The sequence below is a fragment of the Kogia breviceps genome, chromosome 8 (genome assembly GCF_026419965.1).
Source record: "Kogia breviceps isolate mKogBre1 chromosome 8, mKogBre1 haplotype 1, whole genome shotgun sequence".
Lineage (NCBI taxonomy): Eukaryota > Metazoa > Chordata > Mammalia > Artiodactyla > Physeteridae > Kogia > Kogia breviceps.
The window spans coordinates 20,367,684-20,389,575 of record NC_081317.1 but is presented as its reverse complement, the minus strand read 5'-3'; the positions used below and the strand labels follow the sequence as shown (position 1 = coordinate 20,389,575).

General features: G+C 44.5%; 2 protein-coding genes across 3 annotated transcripts; one reads left to right on the top strand and one right to left on the bottom strand.

Moving 5' to 3' along the window:
• Positions 1 to 1,273: 1,273 nt before the first annotated feature.
• On the bottom strand, positions 1,274 to 4,475 carry POLE3 (DNA polymerase epsilon 3, accessory subunit). 2 transcript variants are annotated; one of them, XM_059071246.2, is made up of 4 exons: positions 3,983 to 4,475; positions 3,797 to 3,882; positions 3,321 to 3,439; positions 1,274 to 3,046 (listed from the first exon to the last, which is right to left on the bottom strand). In XM_059071246.2, the coding sequence occupies exons 1-4, from the start codon at positions 4,046 to 4,048 to the stop codon at positions 2,874 to 2,876; spliced, it is 444 nt and encodes a 147-aa protein (XP_058927229.1). In that variant the 5' UTR covers positions 4,049 to 4,475; the 3' UTR covers positions 1,274 to 2,873. The 2 variants fall into 2 exon arrangements, with proteins under 2 accessions (XP_058927229.1, XP_066897045.1); XM_067040944.1 differs by having other exon boundaries at positions 3,575 to 3,882; positions 3,983 to 4,155.
• Positions 4,262 to 21,439, top strand: C8H9orf43 (chromosome 8 C9orf43 homolog). Its single transcript, XM_067040181.1, has 15 exons — positions 4,262 to 4,279; positions 4,412 to 4,503; positions 7,049 to 7,248; positions 7,352 to 7,502; positions 11,056 to 11,113; positions 12,691 to 12,782; positions 14,580 to 14,646; positions 15,403 to 15,560; positions 16,235 to 16,385; positions 16,767 to 16,827; positions 17,097 to 17,155; positions 17,387 to 17,474; positions 19,916 to 19,995; positions 20,675 to 20,741; positions 20,945 to 21,439. Exons 1-15 carry the CDS (start codon positions 4,262 to 4,264, stop codon positions 21,208 to 21,210), a joined length of 1,608 nt encoding a protein of 535 aa, XP_066896282.1. The 3' UTR covers positions 21,211 to 21,439.
• Positions 21,440 to 21,892: the final 453 nt, after the last annotated feature.

Sequence of the window (21,892 nt, the reverse complement as noted above, 5' to 3'; positions counted from 1 at the left end):
GGTAAAGGGAATCAACAGTATGGTGATGAATGGAAAATAAAGGTTTGGCGGGTAGCATGTTGTAGAGTATACAGAAGTAGAAACAGAATGTTGTACACATGAAACCTATGTTATAAATTAATATTACATAAATTAAAAAATTTTAAATTATACAATTAGAAATGAATATATTCATATGGAATGAGCAAACTGGAGTTAAACTTGAACTATTTTGGTAATCCTTAAATAATATTCTTCTGCTCCAAAAGCAATCAAATACTTGATAACAGTGCCTATGATGTCTAGTAGAAACCACAGAGATTCGTCTTTATCACACAGAGTACAAATGTTATGCTGTGTATGTATCCAGACTTTACATTCTCCTTAGGCTACTATTATGAAAGAAAACAGATGATCTTCCACAAGATTATAAAAATGATTTCTTTCCTATTCTGAAGCTGTTCTGTTAATTCAAAGGGAAATGAAAATATGTATGGAAGAGCAAAACAAAAATAAAAACAAGGCCTTGCTGTGTACATGCCACTGTGCTAAAAGTCTTCTGTTACCTTTCAAAATTCTCCTTTTAAGGTAGGTATTAACACTGCCAATTTAGAGATGAAAAACCTGAAGTTCAGTGTATTTAAAAAAAATCATTTGTACAATAACCAACTACGAAGGACTCAGTGTATGCTGTTTTCCCAGAGACATAATACTGTGACATTGTAACCAACTTGTAGAAATAGCATCAATATAAATTTCAAGGGAGAAATACATATATTGAATAGCGTTGTCTTTCATACAAATATAAATGTGATAGACAGGAAAAAAAAGAAGCAATGTTTCTGCTGTGGAGAAGGAAAAAGCCACTGGACCTAATGATCGTTGGGGTTGTGTATCTATCTGTGAAATACGATTTGAAACCGTTATGTAATCTAGAGGTAATACAGTATCATAGCTGAAATCATGAAGACAACAGCAGTGTTCGTTCATAGGATTTAAGAGTTAATACTTGAAAGCATTTAGAACAGTGCCAAGGACTCAATAAATGTTTGAAGTTGTTGCGCATCTAGCATGTATAGGGTGCCCAGCAGAGCCCTGGGAAGCTCTCACTGTGGTTGAAGAGCAGCAGCGCCCCTGCTTGTTAATGAGCAGCATCTGCTGGTCATTCAAGGTAATGCAGGATCCCATATTTATAAGGGTCTGGCTCAGTCCACACCCCAAGAAGTGTATAGAGCATGATCAGTGGTCCTCCCCAAAAGCACACTTACAAACAAGAAGGATTAAAGAGGAGTCATCACTTTTAACAGGAATTTTTATTTATACAAAGCATTATAATTTTCTCAATATTCTTTTTTTTTTTTTTTTTTTTTTTTTGCGGTACATAGGCCTCTCACTGTTGTGGCCTCTCCCGTTGAGCACAGGCTCCGGACGCGCAGGCTCGGTGGCCATGGCTCACGGGCCCAGCCGCTCCGCGGCATGTGAGATCCTCCCAGACCCGGGGCACGAACCCGTATCCCCTGCATCGGCAGGCGGACCCTCAACCACTGCGCCACCAGGGAAGCCCTCAATGTTCTTCACTCATTTATCAACAAACTTTCCACTGTATTCATTTAACAAATTAACAGTGTCACACTACATTTCACTACCTTTCAACCTCCAAGCACTCAACTTAGAGACGAACAAAAAAGTGCTCGAAGCACCAAATGGAAAGAGAAGAAAACTAGGAAAGGTCAACAGAGATACTTCAGAAGCAGTTAAAGGCGATGGGCTAGGGGAGGAATTAGATTCCTGAGCACCATCAGATTTCCCTTATGGTTCAGAGAGGTTTACAAAATCATTTTTAAAAGACATGAGATTAGAACTAGGGAATGAGAGGAAACCACACTTTGGGATATTAAGCAGGTCATCCAAGTTCCTGGATTAGGAGAGTGAGAAAAAGAGGGACAGAGAAAGTGGGAATGCGGAGCAGAGGAGAGGCAGAACAGAGACAGGAGGTGAGAAGCACAGAGGGAGAAAGTTGTGCCTAGAAGAAATAAAGTCTGGAACTTGTCATGAATTGTAATAATGAAAAGCCAAGTCACAAGTCTAGGAGATGGACTACAGGAAGAGAAAGCCTGGAATTTTATACCTTCCAGGGGGTGACAGCAAATCCTAAAGCTGTACAGTCGCAGGCAGTGAGATGCGTTTAAGACTAAACCATCTGTTTTACAAGAGTAAGACATTGGCAACCTTGCTTGACTAATTCTACTCTGTTGATTTAAAAGCATTATGTACTGAGAACATAGCCACCCAAGCAGGTAACATGCCTACAGGCAATATAGAAGGGTTATCCAAGCCAAGTGGGTCTGTAGAAACCAAAATTCAATTAATGTTACTGTCAAGTGAGGAGACAATAGAAAAGATTTAATTGTTCTCTCGAACCCTTATGCTAAGCCATTCTGATCACATGAAATAATCTAGTATTGCCAAATACTGTACAATCAAATAGGCTGACCATGATCAAACCCCAGTTTTTCCTGAGCCTTGACTGCCTCTGTGATCTGGAACACCGTCGGCAGCATGGAAGTTATTATTACTTTTTTGGGGGGTGGGGAGGGAACTGGGGATCAACAACTGCCTAACTATATGTGTAAGTAAACGAGAGATCAAAATGACCAATTAAATTAGCTGTTCAGAATCTCTCTTGCCAAAAAGGCATAACCTTGAGACTGATTAAGCAAAACAGGATTCTGCTACTCAGATGCTCCGAGTCTGGGAAGCGCTGGTTTTGATGATAATTCAGTTTTTATTTCGATCTTCTGCCTAAGACTACTCTGCCCAGCACGAAAAACCTTCACACAAACGTGTACGGCGTTTCAGAGTGGTACCTTCTGAGCTGCGTCTCCCCACCCTCTTCAGTTGTCCACTTCCTCCTCTTCATTCTGTTCTTCTTCCTCCAGCCTTTCCTCATCTTCATCGTTGTCCTCATCCCTGCTCTTGTCTTGCTCTTCTGAGTCTGTTTTTTTGTCTTTGTCCTTCTTCTTTTGCTCTGAAGCTTCTTTCTTGCCTTTCTGCTCCCTCCTGTAAGCTGTAAGGATGAAGCGGAGGGAGTTAGGAGGCAAGGCTGAACCAGACTCTGCGGCAGCTAACTCCACTGTATAATTGGAAAAGCTGAGGCACAGAAGAAAAAATAACCCGCCCAGCACCACAAAACAGTTATGCGGTGGTGCCTGCCATCGGAGTCCCATCCAGTACTTGCTTATCAGACTTAAAGGCACCCAAGCTGATAAAGACTCAGGGCCAGGTGAGCAGGTCATACAGGATGCACATCTACTTAGATGAGAAAACGAAAGGGCAGTTACCTTCCAGAGCTTCTTTTAACGGGGTCACGAACCGCTGAAACTCCATCTCCTCCATGGCGGAGAGCACATCGCTGGCATTCAGTGTCTTGCGTTTCCCTTTCATCGCGAAGTTGTTGGCACTGAAAGAAGAAAGATTAAGGGCTGTCAGATGCCCTCTTGCCGCATACGAAGTGGGTGGGAAAAGGAGCACCCAGAAGTGGCATAAGAAAGCCTGCATGCATGGATTTTTGTGACACGGTATGTCCCTCCCTTACCTGTACAAAAGGGTTAACGCAGTTACTGCTGTTTTATTTTGTTTCAGAGATTGCAAGACCTGAACGAGGGCTCTGAACCTCCCTCCACTGAGGTAGAACATAATTACTGGGGTTTGAGGGCTCCAGGCCACGAACTCCGAACCAGGAGTGGGGCGGGGGGGGAGGGTCTCTTTACGCCTCCCTTATGCCCAGCTAAGCTCCGGCTAGCTCTGTCCGCCTCACCAGGATGTGGCGTACAGCACGAAGACGCTGGCGGCACGGGAGATGGCGCTCCGGGCCTCCTTGGAGATGCTGACACCGTCCGGGAGCTGTGAGAAAAGCGGGGATGAGCAAAGCTACCGGCCCAGGACTTGTTTTCCCCTGCCCGCTCGTCCGCCCCTGGCCCGTCCGCCAGCCGGAGCTGCTCACCGCCTCCTTGATGATCCTGGTGATGACGGCATTGGGCAGGTTTAGGTCCTCGGGCCTCTCCGCCATTGCCGCGGCCGGGGCCCAGGCCTCGAACCTCCTCTTCAAGCCGCTACGGCGTCCGGACTTCCCGCGTCGCCACGGTCTGACCCAACGAGGCTTCCGTCGCGCCCCGCCTGGCCTACACACTGTCCCACAGTGCACCGCGCGCCATAACCTCCCTCCTCCTCCAGCCCCGCTTCCGCCTCCAGTGGCCGGTGCTTCCGAGCTTTCCACGCTGCCATGGTTTTGGCTCGAGGGGTTTCCGTCCGGCCTCACCGACACCTGGCGTCCCTTCCCTGGCTCGTTTCCCTGCTTCACGCCACCACCATATCTGGGACTTGCTGAGAAAATGAAGTGTGGCTCACTGGGCTGTCCGTCCCTTTCCCATAGTGCTCTGCGCCGCTGCCTGGCGACGTCGCAGCCTGGTGGCTAGCGTGGGAGACGAAGGCGTGGACTGAGCTGGCGGGGCGGGAATCTTCTCGGTGAGAGGTTGGGCCTATCGTTCACTTCACCGCGCGTGGAAGAGTGGCGTTTTTTTATGGGTTTAGGCCGCTCGGCTTTTGGTTTGGTTTCGTGGAAGCGCGGGCCGCATTCTCCCACTCTCTTTTCCGGAACGAAGCGGGAAATCCTTTTTCAACTCTGCCGGCGCAAATGGCCACCTCTAATGTTTTTAGCTCTCTCTCGACTTTGTAGTAATGGTATTAAGGATAACTGTTACCTAAATTTTTTTTTTTAACGCAGACTACTTTGCCAGCACAGTGTTAGGGCTGGCGACATAGAGATGGGCATGACTAGACCTCGGGGCTCAATTCGGGCTGGTCAGGTAACAAAAGAGCAACACGCAGCCGGTTGTAAGAATAATGTAACATTATATTCGCATTCAAAAACAAACCCTCTTACAATTGTATTTGCTTTTTAGTTCATCGAATTGTGCATCGTGCATCTTTCCTAGTAAAAAAAAATTTCCATGGTTTTGCAGTGGCTTTTAAAAAATTGTTTTATTTATTTTTGGCTGCGTTGGGTCTTCTTTGCTGCGCGCGGGCTTTCTCTAGTTGTGGTTCTCTTGTTGCGGAGCACGAGTGTGGGCTCTCGTGTGGGCTTCAGTAGTTGTGGTTCATGGGCTCTAGAGCACGTGCTCAGTAGTTGTGGCGCACAGGCTTAGTTGCTCCACAGCATGTGAGATCTTCCCTGACCCGGGCTCGAACCCGTGTCCCCTGTATTGGCAGGCGGATTCTTAACCACTGCCCCACCAGGGAAGTCCTTGCAGTGGCTGCTTTTTTTTTTTTTTTTTTTTGGTGGTACGCTGGCCTCTCACTGTTGTGGCCTCTCCCGTTGCGGAGCACAGGCTCCAGACGCGCAGGCTCAGTGGCCATGGCTCACGGGCCTAGCCGCTCCGCGGCATGTGGGATCTTCCCGGACCGGGGCACGAACCCGTATCCCCTGCATCAGCAGACAGACTCTCAACCACTGCGCCACCAGGGAAGCCCCCTGCAGTGGCTTTTTAAGTTCTGTCATTTTCCTATTACATTTGTAGCAATTGTCTCCACTCCTGTAAAGCAGAAATGCTTTTTTTTCTTGAAATCTGCTGTCTCAGGTCACTCTTAGTTTTCCTGTTTTTGACAGAGACATGAACACGGAGAAATATTTCCCTAGTATAAAAAAAAACAACAGCAAATGGGATGATAAATGGCAACTGAAACTGCTTCAGTTAGAGATTATAGGGTTTGGTGGGAGAACTGTCCACTTAGCTAGAATACACCTGGTTTAAAGATGTCAGGAAGAGCTCAGCTCCAACCAGTTGCTATCTAGTTGGAATTGGGCCCCTATGTTGTTAGATATTTTAATCTTTAAGAGGAGCCAGCAATCTGGACATTATGGACTATTTCCATCTTTGCATAATGGCGCAAAGTGCAGGCCAAACAAAACAAGTCATAGGCCAGGTGCAATCCCAGGCCAATAGTTTGCTATCTTTGGTTTAAATTATAAGCACTTTAGAATAGGAACTTATTTAGTTCTTTATTGTTCTCTGTGCCCATAACAGGTCCCCTCACATATTTGGTAGTCAATAAATGTGTTGAGTAAAAGAAAAAAGAAATGGACACTGTCTTTAAAAAGTTATTAGGGATCAGGTGGTAGTGATTGCCTAAAACATTTCTAGAGAGAGAAAGATAACATTTATTGAGCACCTGTTATGTATCATACATAAGAGTACATTATTTAATGCTTCTATGATGCTACTTAGGGATTTCCCCTTCCCTAATTTATATGAGGAAACAGGCTGAGGGAGGTGAAGTAACTTGCCCAAGAGCATACAGCCAGTAAATGAAAAGCCAGTGGATTCTGATGCAACTGTGGGTCGACTGATTTGCTGTTTGAGCAAACCCATTCATTTCTGGTGGGTATTTTAGCCGCCTGAGTGAGAACTGGAGCATACTGAAAATGGAAGCATCTTTTCCAAAAGTTTGAGCCATCTAAAACACTTCTGTGACTCAGCCGTCACTTAGTATCCACAGAGGATTGGTTCCAGGAGCCCCTGTGTATAACAAAATCTGAGGATACTCAAGTGCTGTGTACATTAATTATAATTTGATAAGGCTTTTTGGAGATGGTGGCATCTTCTCCCTAATGATTAATGAAGGGGAAAAGGAAAGGATGCTAATATTTATTTTGAACTATATGCCAGAACTTTTAATGTCCATTAATTGTTGTGGTGATCCTGTGAAATAGACTTATCCTCATTTTGCAGCTGAGGAGACTGAAGCTCAGATTGGTTAAATCTCAGTCAGTTATTAATTTAAATGGTCAGTTAGGAGACCTTCTGGAGTCAGTCTGAACCCAAACTCTTATCACTCTACTTCATGCTGAGATTATTTCATACTTGCTTGTTACCCAATTCCTAATTATCCTGTGACCACCATTTATCTATATGGTTCAACAGAAATATTTCATGCTTTGAGTGCAAATTAATATCTGGACTGCATGGCTAATGTATAGTATTCCCTAATTATGTGGTGACTGTTTTCCCAGAGGGCCAGAAAGCTGCAAGATTGGCTTTTGTCCTAAACCATTTGTAGCTGTGGACTTGCCGGATAAAAGCCAGTGGGATGAAACTACCTGTGACCTGGCTGTTTGTCAGCATCCACAATGCTGGGCAACTCTCCGCCGAATTGAGAAGGGCCACCCTCGAGTTCTGCACGCGTCCCGCAAATCTCCTCTGGATGCTGAAGGTGAATTAGCCAGACCTGTCTCCTTCCTTCCAAGATCCTTGGATTGTTTCTGTTTGGCTCCCTTTTGACATGTTACATGTTCTCTTCTGGCCTGGTCTTTCAGACAGACACCCAGTGCTCACCATTGTAAACATCGCAGATTCCTGCTTCCAGGCCAAGAGTCCTGCTTGTGGTCATTTATCAGGATTTACCTTCCCCAAGGCTCACTCTTTATTGTCTCAACATTCAAAGTTTTACTCCAGATTTCAACGCAGGTAAATTATCATGGAATCTTCCTTAAAGGGCTTACGACCTCAAAATTCTGGGTTAACTTCCTTTGCCCATGTAGTAGACTTTGAGAAAGCTAGATTAAAAACAAAACATTAATGAGAATTCCCTGGTGGTCCAATGGTTAGGACTCAGCACTTTCACTGCTGTGGCCCGGGTTCAATCCCTGCTCGGTGAGGTGAGATTCTGCAAGCTGCGTGGCGTGGCAAAAAAACCACAACAAACCCTCACTTAAAGGAGTGATGAATAGTCAGTGGGAAACACAAAGAAAGTATTCTTTTTAATTATTTTTTAAAAATTTATTTATTTATGTTTGGCTGCATTGGGTCTTCGTTGCTATGCATGGGCTTTTCTCTTGTGTCGAGCAGGGCTCCTCTCTTCGTTGCGGTGCATGGGCTTCTCATTGCGGTGGCTTCTCTTGTTGTGGAGCACGGGCTCTAGGCACGTGGGCTTCAGTAGTTGTGGCACGCAGGCTCAGTAGTTGTGGCTCACGGGCTCTAGAGCACAGGCTCAGTAGTTGTGGTGCACGGGCTTAGTTGCTCCACGGAATGTGGGATCTTCCCAGACCAGAGCTCGAACCCATGTCCCCTGCAATGGCAGGCAGGTTCTTAACCACTGCGTCACCAGGGAAGTCCAAGAAAGTATTCTTACTTGTCTTGTAGGAGTTGGTTAAAAGGGGGGAGGGTGTATTAGTTTTCTAGGGTTACCATAAAAAATGTACTATAGACTGTGGGTTAAACAACAGAAATTTATTTTCTCACAGTTCTAGAGGCTAGAAGTCCAAGATTAAGTTATTGGCAGAGTTGTTTTCTTCTGAGCCCTCTCTCCTTGGCTTGTAGGTGGCCATCTTCTTGTGTCTTAACATTGTCTTCCTTCTGTGTGTGTCTGTGTCCTGATCTCTTCCTACAAGCACACCAGTCATATTGGATTAGGGCCCACCTATGTGACCTCATTTAACCTTAATTATCTCCTTTAAAACCCTATCTCCAAAAATAGTCAAATCCTTTTTTTTTTAAACAAAGATTTTAAAAATACTTATTTATTTATTTATCTATTTTGGCTGTGCCGGGTCTTAGTTGTGGCACACAAGATCTTCATTGCAGCACATGGACTTGCTTAGTTGTGGCATGCGGACTCTTGGTTGCAGCATGCACGCGGGGTCTAGTTCCCCGACCAGGGATCAAACCTGGGCCCCCTGCATTATGAGCTTGGAGTCTTACCCACTGGACCACAGGGAAGTCCCCAAATACAGTCAAATTCTGAGATATTGGGGGTTAGGACTTCAACCTAAGAATTTTGGGGAACACAATTCAGCTCATAACAGGGAGTATCTCATCAGCTTCTGTGAGTCTTGAGAAAACTGTGTCCATATATGCTGTTTTTCTTATCTTTTATTTTTAGGTATGAAATTATTTGGAAGCTCTCGAAGGCAAAAGCAGTGATTTCCTTTTGAGTCTTCTGCAGAGTCTAGGCACCCAGTTAGAGCTTGCTGATGTTGGAAGCTAAGGGACGTGTGTCTGTGCAAAACGTAGACTTAAAATTCAAAGGCCCTGTTGCCTGAAATGAAAACACTAATGGGGGCCCTTATAGTGGTTCCTTTGTCCTGTTTGATTTAAGCAGCCCTTGATGATTTCTGTTAGGCTAAAAGGTAGTATAGGAGAGGGTATGACTACTTTCTGGTTTTCTGAGACTTGAACGCTGAGAAAATGGTGGCTTCTTGCAGTCAGGGCCTGTCAAAGCAGACTATGACATCATTTGCTTAGTTGCTCATTGAATTCAGAAATATATCTTAGGCCTTCCCTGGTGGCGCAGTGGTTGAGAGTCCTCCTGCCGATGCAGGGGACACGGGTTCGTGCCCTGGTTCGGGAAGGTCCCACATGCCGCGGAGCGGCTGGGCCCGTGAGCCATGGCCGCTGAGCCTGCGCGTCCGGAGCCTGTGCTCCGCAACAGGAGAGGCCACAACAGTGAGAGGCCCGCATACCGCAAAAAAAAAGAAATTTATCTTAGTGGGGCCACTTTGTTGTGCTGGGGATATGACGGTAAACAAGATACGGTCTTTACCTCCAAGGGGCTTTCAGCCTAGTTGGGGAGACAACCATTCAATGTGATGTGTGTGGTGAGAGGAGTGCCCCTTTGATATGTGGAAGCACACAGGTAGGGCTCCTAGCCCAGGGCACTGTCTTCTGTACAGATGGCATCTGTGCCTAGACCTGAAAGCAGAGCAGCCTAGTAAAGTGGGAGTTACAGGTGGGTAATGCACAGGAAGAGAGTTCTAGACTATAGCACATGCAAAGGCCTGGAGGCAAGAGTAAATTGTTTACATATCAGGAAAGTAGCTCATTGTGTCTAGAACAGAGAGCAGGAATGGTCAGAGATGAGGCTGGGGAGCTGGAGTATAAAGTATAAAGTAGGGGCCTATGTCTTGGAGGACTTGATAAATCAGGCCAAGGAGTTAGGTCTTTATCTTATAACTCTTTGCGATATTCATTCATTTATACATTTAACATGTTTTTAAAAAAAATAAAATAGCAAATGATATGTAAAGGGTTATTCCTTTTTTTTTTTTACTGTGGTAAATATACATAACATAAAATTGACCATTTTAACCATTTTTTAAAAAAAATTTATTTACTTTTGGTTGCATCAGGACTTCGTTGCTGCGTGGTGTGCGGACTTCTTACTGCGGTGGCTTCTAGTTGTGGCACGCGGGCTCAGTAGTTGTGGTGCACAGGCTTAGTTGCTCCACAGCATGTGGGATCTTCCTGGACCAGGGCTCGAACCTATGTCCCCTGAATTGGCAGGCGGATTCTTAACCACTGCGGCACCAGGGAAGCCCTTAACCATTTTTAAGTGTACAGTAACATCAAGTACACTCAGCAGTCTTGTGCAACTATCGCCACTATCCACTTCTAGAACTTTTTCATCATCTCAAACAAATTCTGTGCCCATTAAACAATAACTCCCCTTTCCCGCCTCCCTGTGGCCCCTGGTAATCTCTATTCAATTTTTTTGTCTCTATGCATTTGCCTATTCTAGGTACCTCATATAAGTGGAGTCATACAATGTTTGTCCTTTTGTGTCTGGCTTATTTCACCTTGCATAATGTTTTCAAGCTTCATTCATGTTGTCACAATTTTCAGAATTTCATTCCTTTTTAAGGTTGAAAAATAGTCCATTGTATATCTGTGCCACATTTTGTTTATTTAGCATGTTTTTGAACATCTACATCAAAGTAACTTAATAAATTTTTATTGATGGTGATGTAACTATCTGTAGTCGGAGAGAGAAGCACATAGGCTATGGATTCAGTTTAATGCAACAAATAGTTATGAAGTGTTTGTAATGTGCAATGTCTGGAAGCTGTTTCAGGGGAAAAAAAAACAAAACTTAAGACGATGCTGAGACCCTGCATTCATTTGGTAGGAATTAAGCCCAAGGGTTTCTGTAGATAAGTAGGAAGCTTTTCCTTATAGCACTAATTTTGTCGTTCTAGTTAAGTCTTTTGTGACTGTTTCATGTTTGGAAACTCTCATTTTTTAGGCCTTGGAAGGATTTACCAGACAGAGACTTAATACACCGTACTAACAGATCTCCCAAAGTAAGTCACAGATTAAAAAAGGTACTTCCTCAGCATTTTCTCTTTACTAGTGGGAATAAAATATTTGCCTTTATTTAACATTCAGGATGACTATAATCTGAATAATGATGAAGATCATGATGATGATCACTATCTAATATTGGGCCCTTACTATGTGCTAGGCTCTGTGCTAATGCCTTTACATGTTATACTGTTTCTAGAAATCCCAGACACAGTGGGATTGATTTGTAGTAGTTTGGCATAGGTGAGAATTGCCTATCTCCTGCATAGAGCATGTTCAGCTACTAAGTAAACACTGTCATCTCATAATACAGGGAAATTAGAATGCCGGAATGTCAGATCTAAAATAAGCCTCAAGATCGCCTACACTCATGACTTTCAGAGTTTTTTAGCTATGACCTATGGTAAGAGATACACTTTACAACAAAATATCATGGAATAATCTTTACCCTAACTATGAGTGATATACTCTGAAATTTTCTATACTGTTCTGTTTCATTTTAAAACAGTGTCGGCTGTGATTCACAAAATTTGATTTCCTGACCTATGAATAAGTTGCAACTGCAGTTTGAAGAATATTGCTATGGTCTATCTCATGTATCTTACAGTAGAGGAAACTGAGGCCCAGATAGGAAGTGATTTGCTGAAGCACAGCTAGTTAGGAGAAGAGCTAAATTTTAAGAAGGAAAAAACCCTTCTACTTGTCTACAATAGAGATTTACTATTTTTTGCAGTCCTACTGGATGCCTTATATTTTTCCCATAAGATTCTCACTTTTCATGTGGTGGAGAGTATAAGGGACCAAGAGAAGGTAGATGGGTTTGAAAAGATGAATGAACAAATCACTTACCTCTTTGACCTCTTCAGAATGAGAGGGTTAGATTCAGTTAGTTTTAAGTTAATTGTCTAGGATAATACACACGCATGGTTCTAAATTCAAAATGCATAAAAGGGTTTATGTGCAAAAAAGGTCTTCTCTGTTCCCCCAAGCCAGTTAGTTCCTTTTCTTGGGGACAACCTTATTTTTAATAGTTCTTTTTTACCTGCCTGAATCCTACCAGGGGTATAGACTAGATAATTTATAAGATTTCCTTATAAATCTAGGATCCTAAATAGTGAAATGTGAAAAAATTTATGACTTTAACTTTTATGTAGATGCTTATAATTGTAGACAGGCTGTAAAAGTAGAAAACTTGCTTCTGCCTCTATCGGTTCTCTCCCTGCTTCCAGACTGTGTTGTTTTATCTGCAGGGGATCTAAGTCTCTGGCGTGCAGTGGGCAGAATAAGTAGTGTTCCCTTAGGTAAGCCCCAAGGTATCCTCCTATGAGGTGGGGTTGGGAGTTGCTAAATGCTACCCTAATGTGGCAGGGAGGCAGGGGAGACTATACACTTAACAGTGCTCACTCTTGCAGAGTACCTTTACTGATACCTAGTTTCTCGGAGGAACAGTATGAAGAAATTTTGGGGATGGGAAATGTTTTTTTCTTACCATCTTCTGAACCTCCATACCTTTTGGTTAGCATGATGATTCAGTCATTATCCTGGTACATACACAGGCTTTCTATCTTTCTCTTAGCTATCAGTGCTAAATTTGAATGAGACACAACTTCCTTGTCCTCAAGATGTAGGAAATATGGATGTAATCTGGATCCCAGAGAAGCATATGAGGTGAGTATCATGTCGAGAACTTGGGAGTCTTCAACTCTTGTGTTCTACAAATGCCTATCATCCTCTGCAGACCTTCTCTCTGTGACTTTTTTTTTCTTTTTTAAAATTAGTCAATTAATTAATTAATTTTTGGCTGTGTTGGGTCTTCATTGCTGCGCGTGGGTTTTCTCTAGTTGCGGTGAGCAGGGGCTGCTATTCTTGCGGTGCGTGGGCTTCTCACTGCGGTGGCTTCTCTTGTTGTGGAGCTTGGGCTCTAGAGCACAGGCTCAGAAGTTGTGGCGCACGGGCTTAGTTGCTCCACAGCATGTGGGATCTTCCCGGACCAGGGATCGAACCCGTGTCCCCTGCATTGGCAGGTGGATTCTTTTTTTTTTTTTTTTTTTTTGTGGTACGCGGGCCTCTCACTGTTGTGGCCTCTCCCATTGCGGAGCACAGGCTCCTGATGCGCAGGCTCAGAGGCCATGGCTCACGGGCCCAGCCGCTCTGCGGCATGTGGGATCTTCCCGGACCCGGGCACGAACTCGTGTCTCCTGCATCGGCAGGCGGATTCTCAACCACTGCGCCACCAGGGAAGTCCCCTGTGACCTCACTTTTAACTACCTCATTTCAAGAAGCAGGAGGTCAAGCAGAGCAGAAGACTGTGGTCTCTTGTATTTGCCTCTTGCTACACTGGAATTCTTGTTAGTACACTTTGAGATTCATGCTTTGGGAGTTTTCTACATAAAATTCTACCTGACAGTAAATGGCATACAAGATAGGGCCCAATGTATTTGTGAGGTTTGATTAAGAAACAAATGCCTTCTGACTATCAGTTTTTCTTATTAGCCATCAGCAACTAGTAAAAAAGTTTTCAGTGAAGCCTGTGAATCTTTGGTCTCAACCCTAAGGACTAGCACACTGGTACAAAATGAATAGCACATATATAGAACTTGTGTACAAAGCAAGTGTGACAAAGATCATTTGGCAAAGGTCCAAAGGCTTGCTAATATTGACAGTCATTGGAAGAAATTGTTTTTTTTTTTTTGTGACTGCTGAGGCTTTCAGATTCTTTTTGAGTGACTGTTTAGAGATGATGAGACTTTATTTTCTTTAAAAAAATTCTGTGAATGATTCTTTATATATGCATTTTGTGTGTGAATATATATGGTGTAAACAAAAAACCCCTAAGGATTTATTTCCTTTCATGTAAAAGAAGCCCAGAGTTGGGTGGGCCAGGGCTAGTATGTGAGCTCCATGAGGTAATCAGAAGCCAGAGCTCCTTCTGGCTTTTTGGGTCATCAACCTTGGCCCATGGCTTCCATCTTCTTAGGTGCTTCTAGGAGCTTTCAAAGTCTAAGTTGACTGCTAGAGCTTCAGCCATCCTATCTGTGTTCCAGGCAAGAAGGAGGAGGGAGATGACAGAGCAAAAAATATTTGAGCACCTCTGTGCTAAGCAGTGGAATTCAGTGGAGAACTAAATACTTTGTCCCTTCCTCCTGGAGTCTTATGGTGGTGGTGGGATTCAGACATTATAGACATTCCTGCACCTACATATATAATTACTAATTTGGATGAATACTATGAAAGTAAGTAACTGGATTGTATGAGAGAATGGTGGGGAACCTAGTTCAGATGTGAGGGCGAGGTGGGGGTGGGGTTCTTGTTTTTAGCAGCCTCTGGGAAGCAGGTACCCCTGGCTTCCCAGCCAGCCGTCTTAGAGTACTGAATGGAGGAAATCTTCATGTTCATCTTCATACATATCCCTGACGTTTCTGTTTAAGATGTCTGGAAATAAGTTGTGGTTATTCTTATTTCAAGTCCAGCTGAGAAGAAGCGTGTTAATCGCAGCCAGGATGGGGAGATGAAAAGAAAGAAATCTACAGGGGTAAGTTTGCTGTTTTGACCAAACCTTCATGATATTACTTTGCAGAGTTTATTTTTGTTTTCCTTTCAGGTATCTTCCCCCTCCCCCCATTCTCTCTTTAACTGAACAAAATCTGCCAAAGAAAACCCATCTTAAGGAAGGAATAATTACCAAACCATCTTCTACTCCGAGACTCTTTTCCCCTACCTCCTCCTTGTAGGAAGGTAAAGGAACACCTTGAAGAGATGTTAGGAGGAACTGTTGGGTATTCAGAGGGAATTTTTGGTTGATTAAAAGCTAATTTTCATTGTGATGGGAATAGAATTTCAACAGACTAGAAGTTATACTGGACCTGTGCTTCTGATTCTAATTCTGCCATTTATTGGGTAAATATAGCCTTGGGTAAGTCACAGAGCTGGCAGGTTGCTATGTCCAGGAGAATAGTGTCTTGGCCCATTTTGTTTGTTGCTGAATCCCCAGCCCGAGCCCTATGCCTGGCACATAGTTGGCCAATAAGTATTTGTTCAGAACCTCTTGGGGAAAAAATGACACAAAATAGCTAATCCTCATATTACCTGAATTCAACAGTAGGGTTGAAGAGCCAGATTGGGGAAAATGTGGTGGGTCTGGTAGTGTAGAGGAGGCGAGGATGCTGGGGTAGGTCTGGAAACAAGAGTTTCCCATGGCACCGTTGTACTGGGAGGCTGGAATGCTGATGGGACAAAGTGACATCGAAGAGAGTGCTTCAGGGAGTTTTTTCCATCATTTCTCTTCCAGAAACAACACAAGTCATCTCGGGACACAGAAACACAGCTGGGGCCTCCAGGGATGATTGTGCCTCCTCCCTCCCCAGTACACTTGTTTGAACAACTAAGTTCAGAATGCGCACCTTTATGGAACCAGTATGACATGTTACCTCAGGATCTACTGAAGGAGTAAGTACCATGTAAGCCTGTGGGAGAACCAGAGCATCTTCTTTTCTTCAGAAGCTGAGAAGGGTCTAAGCAGTGTGCTCTTTCGGAGGAGGGAGGGGAGAAAACTGCCACCCTACTTGGTCACTGAGTTCTTGGACTCATCAGTGTGCAGTGATGACAGTAATCACCCCCATTTATTAAGTACTTACCATCTGCCAGGCCCTGTGCACACTGCATATCTTCTCTCATTTAAACCTCCATTGGGAGGTAGACACGCTCTTCTTTCTGTAGATGAGTTACGGGTAAGTGGGAGGCAGAATGGATATGTGGTTTGGAGCGAGACAACCTTTGAATTTTGTATTGAAATTTACCGCCTTTGTGAATTTTGACTATTTAGTTAGCATCTTTCATCTTCATTTTCCTCATTTGCAAAATGAGGATAGTAATACCTGTCCTTAGGGTGTGCTAACGATTCAGTGATATAAAACACATGAGCCTGACATACAGTAAACACTTAATCCATTCCACTACAATTATCATACTTGCATCTCAAAGCCATTACCGAATGAGTGCCTGTTGGTACAGGCCTTTTAAGGCCCAGAGTGGACATGTCTTCAAATTTGGAGTATTTTCATCTCTTTTTCCTCAGCCAAAAAGAGCTGTTGCTGACTTTCTGCTGTCTCTGTTCCCTGCAGCCTCTTGCTGGATAAAGGGAAAACCATACCTTACCTGGAGATGCAGACACGGGTGGCCATGATGAAAAAGAAACCTCCCTTGGAAAAGAGCCGACATGACAGTGCCATTTCTGCTAAGATGTATTTATCTGAACACTGCCTCCCCCTGCAAGTAAGAGCTAGGGAACCTCAGAGGAAGATGTCTGTATGCAAGTCCAAACTCATCTCTCCTCAAGGCTGGAGGAGTTAACGTTTATTTCTTCTTTCTCTTCTATCCTTCCACTCTGGATCCAGGCCCCACAGAAGGGCTGGGATGTATGTAGGTGAAAGCAAATGTACAGGGAGAGGTATAAGGAGAGCAGCATTCTCTATTTCTTCTGCATTTTGCTTCCCACACCTTTCCCCTCTCCAGAGCCCCTGGTACAATGCTGCACACATTGGCTTCTCAAAAAGTGTTTGTTGACTAGATGGATGAATGCAGTTGGGGATACATTTTGGGAAAGGGAAAGACCTACAGTAGAGCTTTTCTTCTTCTTTTTTTTTTTTTCTCTAGAGACCAGCATTGAGATATCCTGAACATTTGAAGAAACTATATTATAATCTGACAACAGAAGGTAGGTTTTTCTGGTGCTGCTAGATCTCCAGGTACCATTCTCCATCAGCCCACATTTTTTATACTTGATCTTGGTCCCATGTTTGTGGCCACAGTCTTATAGGGTCACATGTAGAACTCAGAAAACTGCAGCTTCAAAAAGCACCCCCTCCTGGCTTAGTCCTGACCAGAGAGAGTGTCACCACTGGGTAGCAGAGCAAAGCAAGCAACTCTGCGGAAGGGTGGGAGCTGTCAGGGAGAAGAGGATTGAGCCGGCTCTCTGCTCACCAGGTTACAGGAAGCAGCAGTGGCAGCAGCAGAGGAAGGTGAAGACAGCTACTGGGAAACAGGTAGAGTGGCAGTGAGGGGATCCCCCAGGACCTGCTGGGATTTGAGCAAGTGGGTGAAACCTGGAGCAGGAAGGGATGTGTGAGAGATGGGATTCTCCCTGGTGTCTGCTGGTTGTAGATGCAAAGTTCCTGTATGGTTATAGATACTAACTTCCTTCCTTTAAACCCTTTTTGAAAAGGTTTCTTCACTTCCAAAAGTCCTAATTCAGTTCCCCCTCATGTGGGTTTCAGGAGGCTAAAAAGAAATCCAAGAGTGAACCAGGGAGCCACAACACCTCGCATAAACGTTCAGGTGCCATGGTTTATGACCCACGCTGTGGTAAGAAGAATGTATGGGTTTGGGAGAGACAGAATCCCAGGACCTAGCTCAGGACGGGAAAAGCTGAACACGTTTGTCATTTGAGGACCTGCCTTTATCAGGCACTTGGAATTCCCCTTGGAATGCTTTGGTTTGGCTGGTCTACCATGTATCATCCTTCCCATCAAGTATTTACTAAGCAAGTGAGCTGGGCCAGATGTCTGCTTCACATGGGGATTTGAGAGATAACCATGAACATGAGTCAGAGTCACTTTCCCCTCAGGTCCTACTTTAGAAAAGGCAGCGGTTTGAGGATGAAGAGCTAGCCCAGGTTATTGAAGAGAAGAGCCCTGAGGGCCCATCGGCCAGTAAGGCAGGGAAGAGCCAGGGTCCCTCACCAGAGGTCCGTGAGAGTTCTAAGGAAGCAGAGTCAGCCTCTTCTCAGCCATAGGTTAAAGTCTCAGGAGGCTCACACTATCTAGCCCCATCCAGCAGGCAGGGGGCTAATTCTTGACAGGCGATACTTTTCCTATGCTGTTCATGCCAGAGATAAGAGATTCCCCTGTTTGGAGTTCTTATCATGTCTGAGCTGAAGGATATACTTGCCCTGATCCCTCTGACGTTTCTCAGCTTGAGTGCAGAATGGGAGGGAGGAAGAAAGAATCCCCCTAAACCTTGGAAGATTTTTCTGCCTTAAATAGACTGGACATTGCTGTCTGTAATGTGAAAATAACTGTTTAATCATCAGAATTCACTCTGCAACCCTGGGGCACTGAGGGCTCATGTGAGATGTTTCCTGAGAAGGATGCTGTTCTTGGTTTATCTACCATCCCACTTACCTAAAGTGTCTTCTAACCTGAAGATCTAAAAAGGCTCCTGACCTTCACATGGGAGGTAGACAGAACTGGGGCAGAGGTACCTGTCCAAGGTTAGCCCTGCATCCAGGGTGATAACCAGTCCCCTGAGTTTCATTCTGGTGCCTTGTGTTCCTCTTCCTGATGCCTCCAATAGGAGCAGCTTTGCTTGGATGACTGGGGTCCCTTTGAATTGTGTTCTTAGAGCGGTGGCTTGTCTTCCTTGAGCTGAGAAAGGCCTCATGCAAGAGATGATTTTTTGTTTCTTTTTAAAAAAATTCTTTAGGCTGCGCCTTGTGGCATGCAGGATCTTAGTTCCCCAACCAGGGATCGAACCCGTGCACCCTGCCCTAGGAGCATGGAGTCTTAACCACTGGACTGCCAGGGAAGTCGTGAGGTTATTTTTGCTTTGGATCTTGAATATGTGTGAGCGTTTTCCCAGTATGGATAAGAACTCCTGGAAACAGGAATAGGCTGGGTAAAGGCATCCTGGAGGAGCATGGCTGTAGGGAGAGGCATCGAACAGTCTGACATGGCTGTGGGGCTCAGGTGCTTAAGGGAGAGAGGTGAATCAGGCCGAAGAGGTTGCTGAGGTGTTTGATCTTTATCCTTAGTGGTGGTTGGTGATGCTCTTCCTTAACGGTGCCCTGAAATCAATTGAGGAGCTTTTAAAAACCTAAAACCCAGGCTGCACCCCAGACCTGTCAAATCAGAGTTTCTGGTGTTAGTAGCCAGGCCTCGGTGGTTTTTAGAATGCCCCAGTGCTTCCAGTGTGTAGCTAAGGTGAGGACTAGTGCTGTTAGGGAGCCAACACAAGTGCCGAGCAAGGGAGTTCCTTGATTAGCGTTCCCTTTTACCATCATACCTCTGGTGGCAGATTGGAAGATGTTCATTTAAAGAAAGGGAAACTGCGAAAGGAAAGAATAGGTGCATTGAGGGACTAGTTGGGGAAACATCTGATACAAAAGAATCATAGATCTAGAGTTTTGGGGGAGGGAGAACGTTCATTTTCAGAAGCCAATATAGGTACCTAGGGATGGCACAAGAAAGTAAGAGCAGTATTCATAGACTGAAAAGGTAGACTTAGGGGTTCTTTTGCTACTATGATGTACAGGCACCTGCCCCTTAGATTTCATGGAGGAATCCTGGATGTTTTAATACAGACTTTTTTTTTTTTTTTTTTTTTTTTTGGTGGTATGCGGGCCTCTCACTGTTGTGGCCTCTCTTGTTGCGGAGCACAGGCTCCGGATGCGCAGGCTTAGTGGCCATGGCTCATGGGCCCAGCCGCTCTGCGGCATGTGGGATCTTCTCAGACCGGGGCACGAACCCGTGTCCCCTGCATCGGCAGGCGGATTCTCAACCACTGCGCCACCAGGGAAGCCCCCAGACTTTATCTTAATAGCTAATTCTGTAATAGGTGTGGTCACAGTCCCAGGTGAACAGAATCACACGTAGAACTCAGAGGGCTTAACTCCTTTTTACCTGCCTCTAAGGTTCTGTATTGTCCTGGATGGGGAATCACCTGTAGACTAGGGATCAACTAGAAGTCCAACAATGGGATATGAAATACCAATAAGAAGAGAATTGCATTGATTTTGTGGTCACTAGGTCACAGAACTCTACCAGGTTGGGAAAGTGACAAAAAGCAGCAGCAGCAGATGAAGATAGAAGGCCCCACTTTGAAACAAGTGAGAATGTCTGAGGGCCATTCTGCTAGGGCTGTTTCAGTTGTCTGTCACTGTGTAACAAACCACCCCAAAGCAGAATCATAGTGGTTTGCTATTTCTCATGGTTCTGTGGGTTGACTGGACAGTTTTTCTGGTCTTGCTTAAGGTCACTCATGCAGCTGCATTCAGCTGGAGGCTGGGTTGGGGCTCTTGGCCAGACTGTCTTAGTTCTCTTCTATGAGGCCCCTCCATGTGGCTAGTTTGGGCTTCTTGACAGCATAGTAATCTCATGAAAGCACTTTCCTAGGGATGGGCTTGGAACTGGAACAGTATCACTGCTGCCACATTTTATTTGTCAAAAAAATTACAAGTCTAGTCCAGATTCAAGAGGAGAGGAAATTAACTCCATCTCTTGATGGAAAGAACAGCATGTGCATACAGGAATGGGAGGAATTCTTGGCAGCCACCTTTGGAGGCAATCTACCCTTAGTTGACAGCTGGAAATGGGGAAAACGGTTCTGGCTTCATCTGGTCAGCCTGGAGGTCAAAGAATGCATGACACAAGCCTCTCTCTTCCATCTCAGGAGGTGGCATTTTGTCCTGTCTTAGATATTAATTTCTCCAAGAAAAGCATCTTTTAGAAAAGCCCTTTGTTTCCTAAAGTCCTGATTCAAGTTTTCCTTGCACGTATGAATTTCAGGATTCCACAGAGAGACCACAGATGGACTGCACTAAGAAAAACCTGGATTCCTTCCCCGGTAGGAAGAGTAAGATACTAGGGTAGAGGAACCTTAGTAAGTGACTGAGGACAGGGAGAGCTGAACCTGTGCTGACCAGGATGGTTCACCTCCCTGGAGGGCAGAGCTCTCATGCCTCAGAAGGGTCCTAAAGACATTCCAGCCCTTCCTTTCTATCTTGATTTTTCTCAGTTAGTTGGGAGAAGGCAATTAATGGCTGGGTCTTTTTTTAGGTCCTGAATTATCCACAATAGAATGCACTAACAAGGACATCAGGACTCAGATGGAGATTTTGCTGGAAGCCCAAGAGAGGACCCCAAACAGTACTTATAGAACAGGCTGGAACCCTGAGCTCAAACTGCTGAGGATTCTTCAGGCCACTGATGAAGAGGACGAGGAGAACCAACCCTCTGGGGCACAGAGTGAAGAGTCTCCGGAGGCACAGGCGGCAGGCATCATGGGGCAGCCTTATTCCAGAGCAGGATGCTTGGATTCCTGAGGACAGTGACCTTGGACATAAGGGCAGGACGGAGAGGGGACTTCTGCTTCCTGGAGCCTCTACCGGGGTCTGACCTTAGGCATTCTGTTCTCTTCATTCACTTCTACTTCCTTCTAAAATAAGTGAGGGAGAAAAAGCCCCACCCCTTTCTAACTTAGACTGTTTCTCTTCCATTAGGGCCAGGATAATTTCAGTGATTAAATACAGCTGCTGCTTATCAAAAGTCTCATTTCTTTGTTTCTGGGTCACTTTTATCTCCTCTCTGAAACTGAAAGGTTTCTAGTTTTGGAAGATGAATTTGGCCTGTGGGAACCCCTACTGTGTTGCTTTTCCTCTTATTCCCTGGAAATGGCTTATTTTGAGGATGGCATCTGCATCATTATCAAATAACATTCATTGTGCTGTGTGTTATGTGTAGTATTCTTTGTGTGGTAGAGGACTCATATTAACCTAAAAGAGTCTAAGGATCCAGTTCCTAAGTTACTGAGTCTGCAGGAAAATTTCAGTGATGTTCATAAAGACACAGAATTTCAGAATCTCAGGGTTGCTTGTACTTGGTTTTTGGAAGGATTTCTAAAAATGTTTTTGCCCTTAAACTTTTTAGTACAGAAAAATTTCAGAATTACATAAAAGAGAATAGTATAAGGAAACTCATGTACCCAGTATCTTACATTTGGGTAAT

Bases quoted from the DNA above. Each gene is read 5' to 3' on its own strand.
- POLE3 (XM_059071246.2), bottom strand. From the start codon at position 4,048: ATGGCGGAGAGGCCCGAGGACCTAAACCTGCCCAATGCCGTCATCACC. The intron at 3,440-3,796 runs GTGAGGCGGACA...TTCTTCTTTCAG, and splicing joins GTGCTGTACGCCACATCCTG to TGCCAACAACTTCGCGATGA. The intron at 3,047-3,320 runs GTAACTGCCCTT...TCATCCTTACAG, and splicing joins GTTAAAAGAAGCTCTGGAAG to CTTACAGGAGGGAGCAGAAA.
- C8H9orf43 (XM_067040181.1), top strand. The intron at 17,475-19,915 runs GTAAGAAGAATG...TGTGGTCACTAG, and splicing joins GGTTTATGACCCACGCTGTG to GTCACAGAACTCTACCAGGT. The intron at 19,996-20,674 runs GTGAGAATGTCT...TATGAATTTCAG, and splicing joins AAGGCCCCACTTTGAAACAA to GATTCCACAGAGAGACCACA.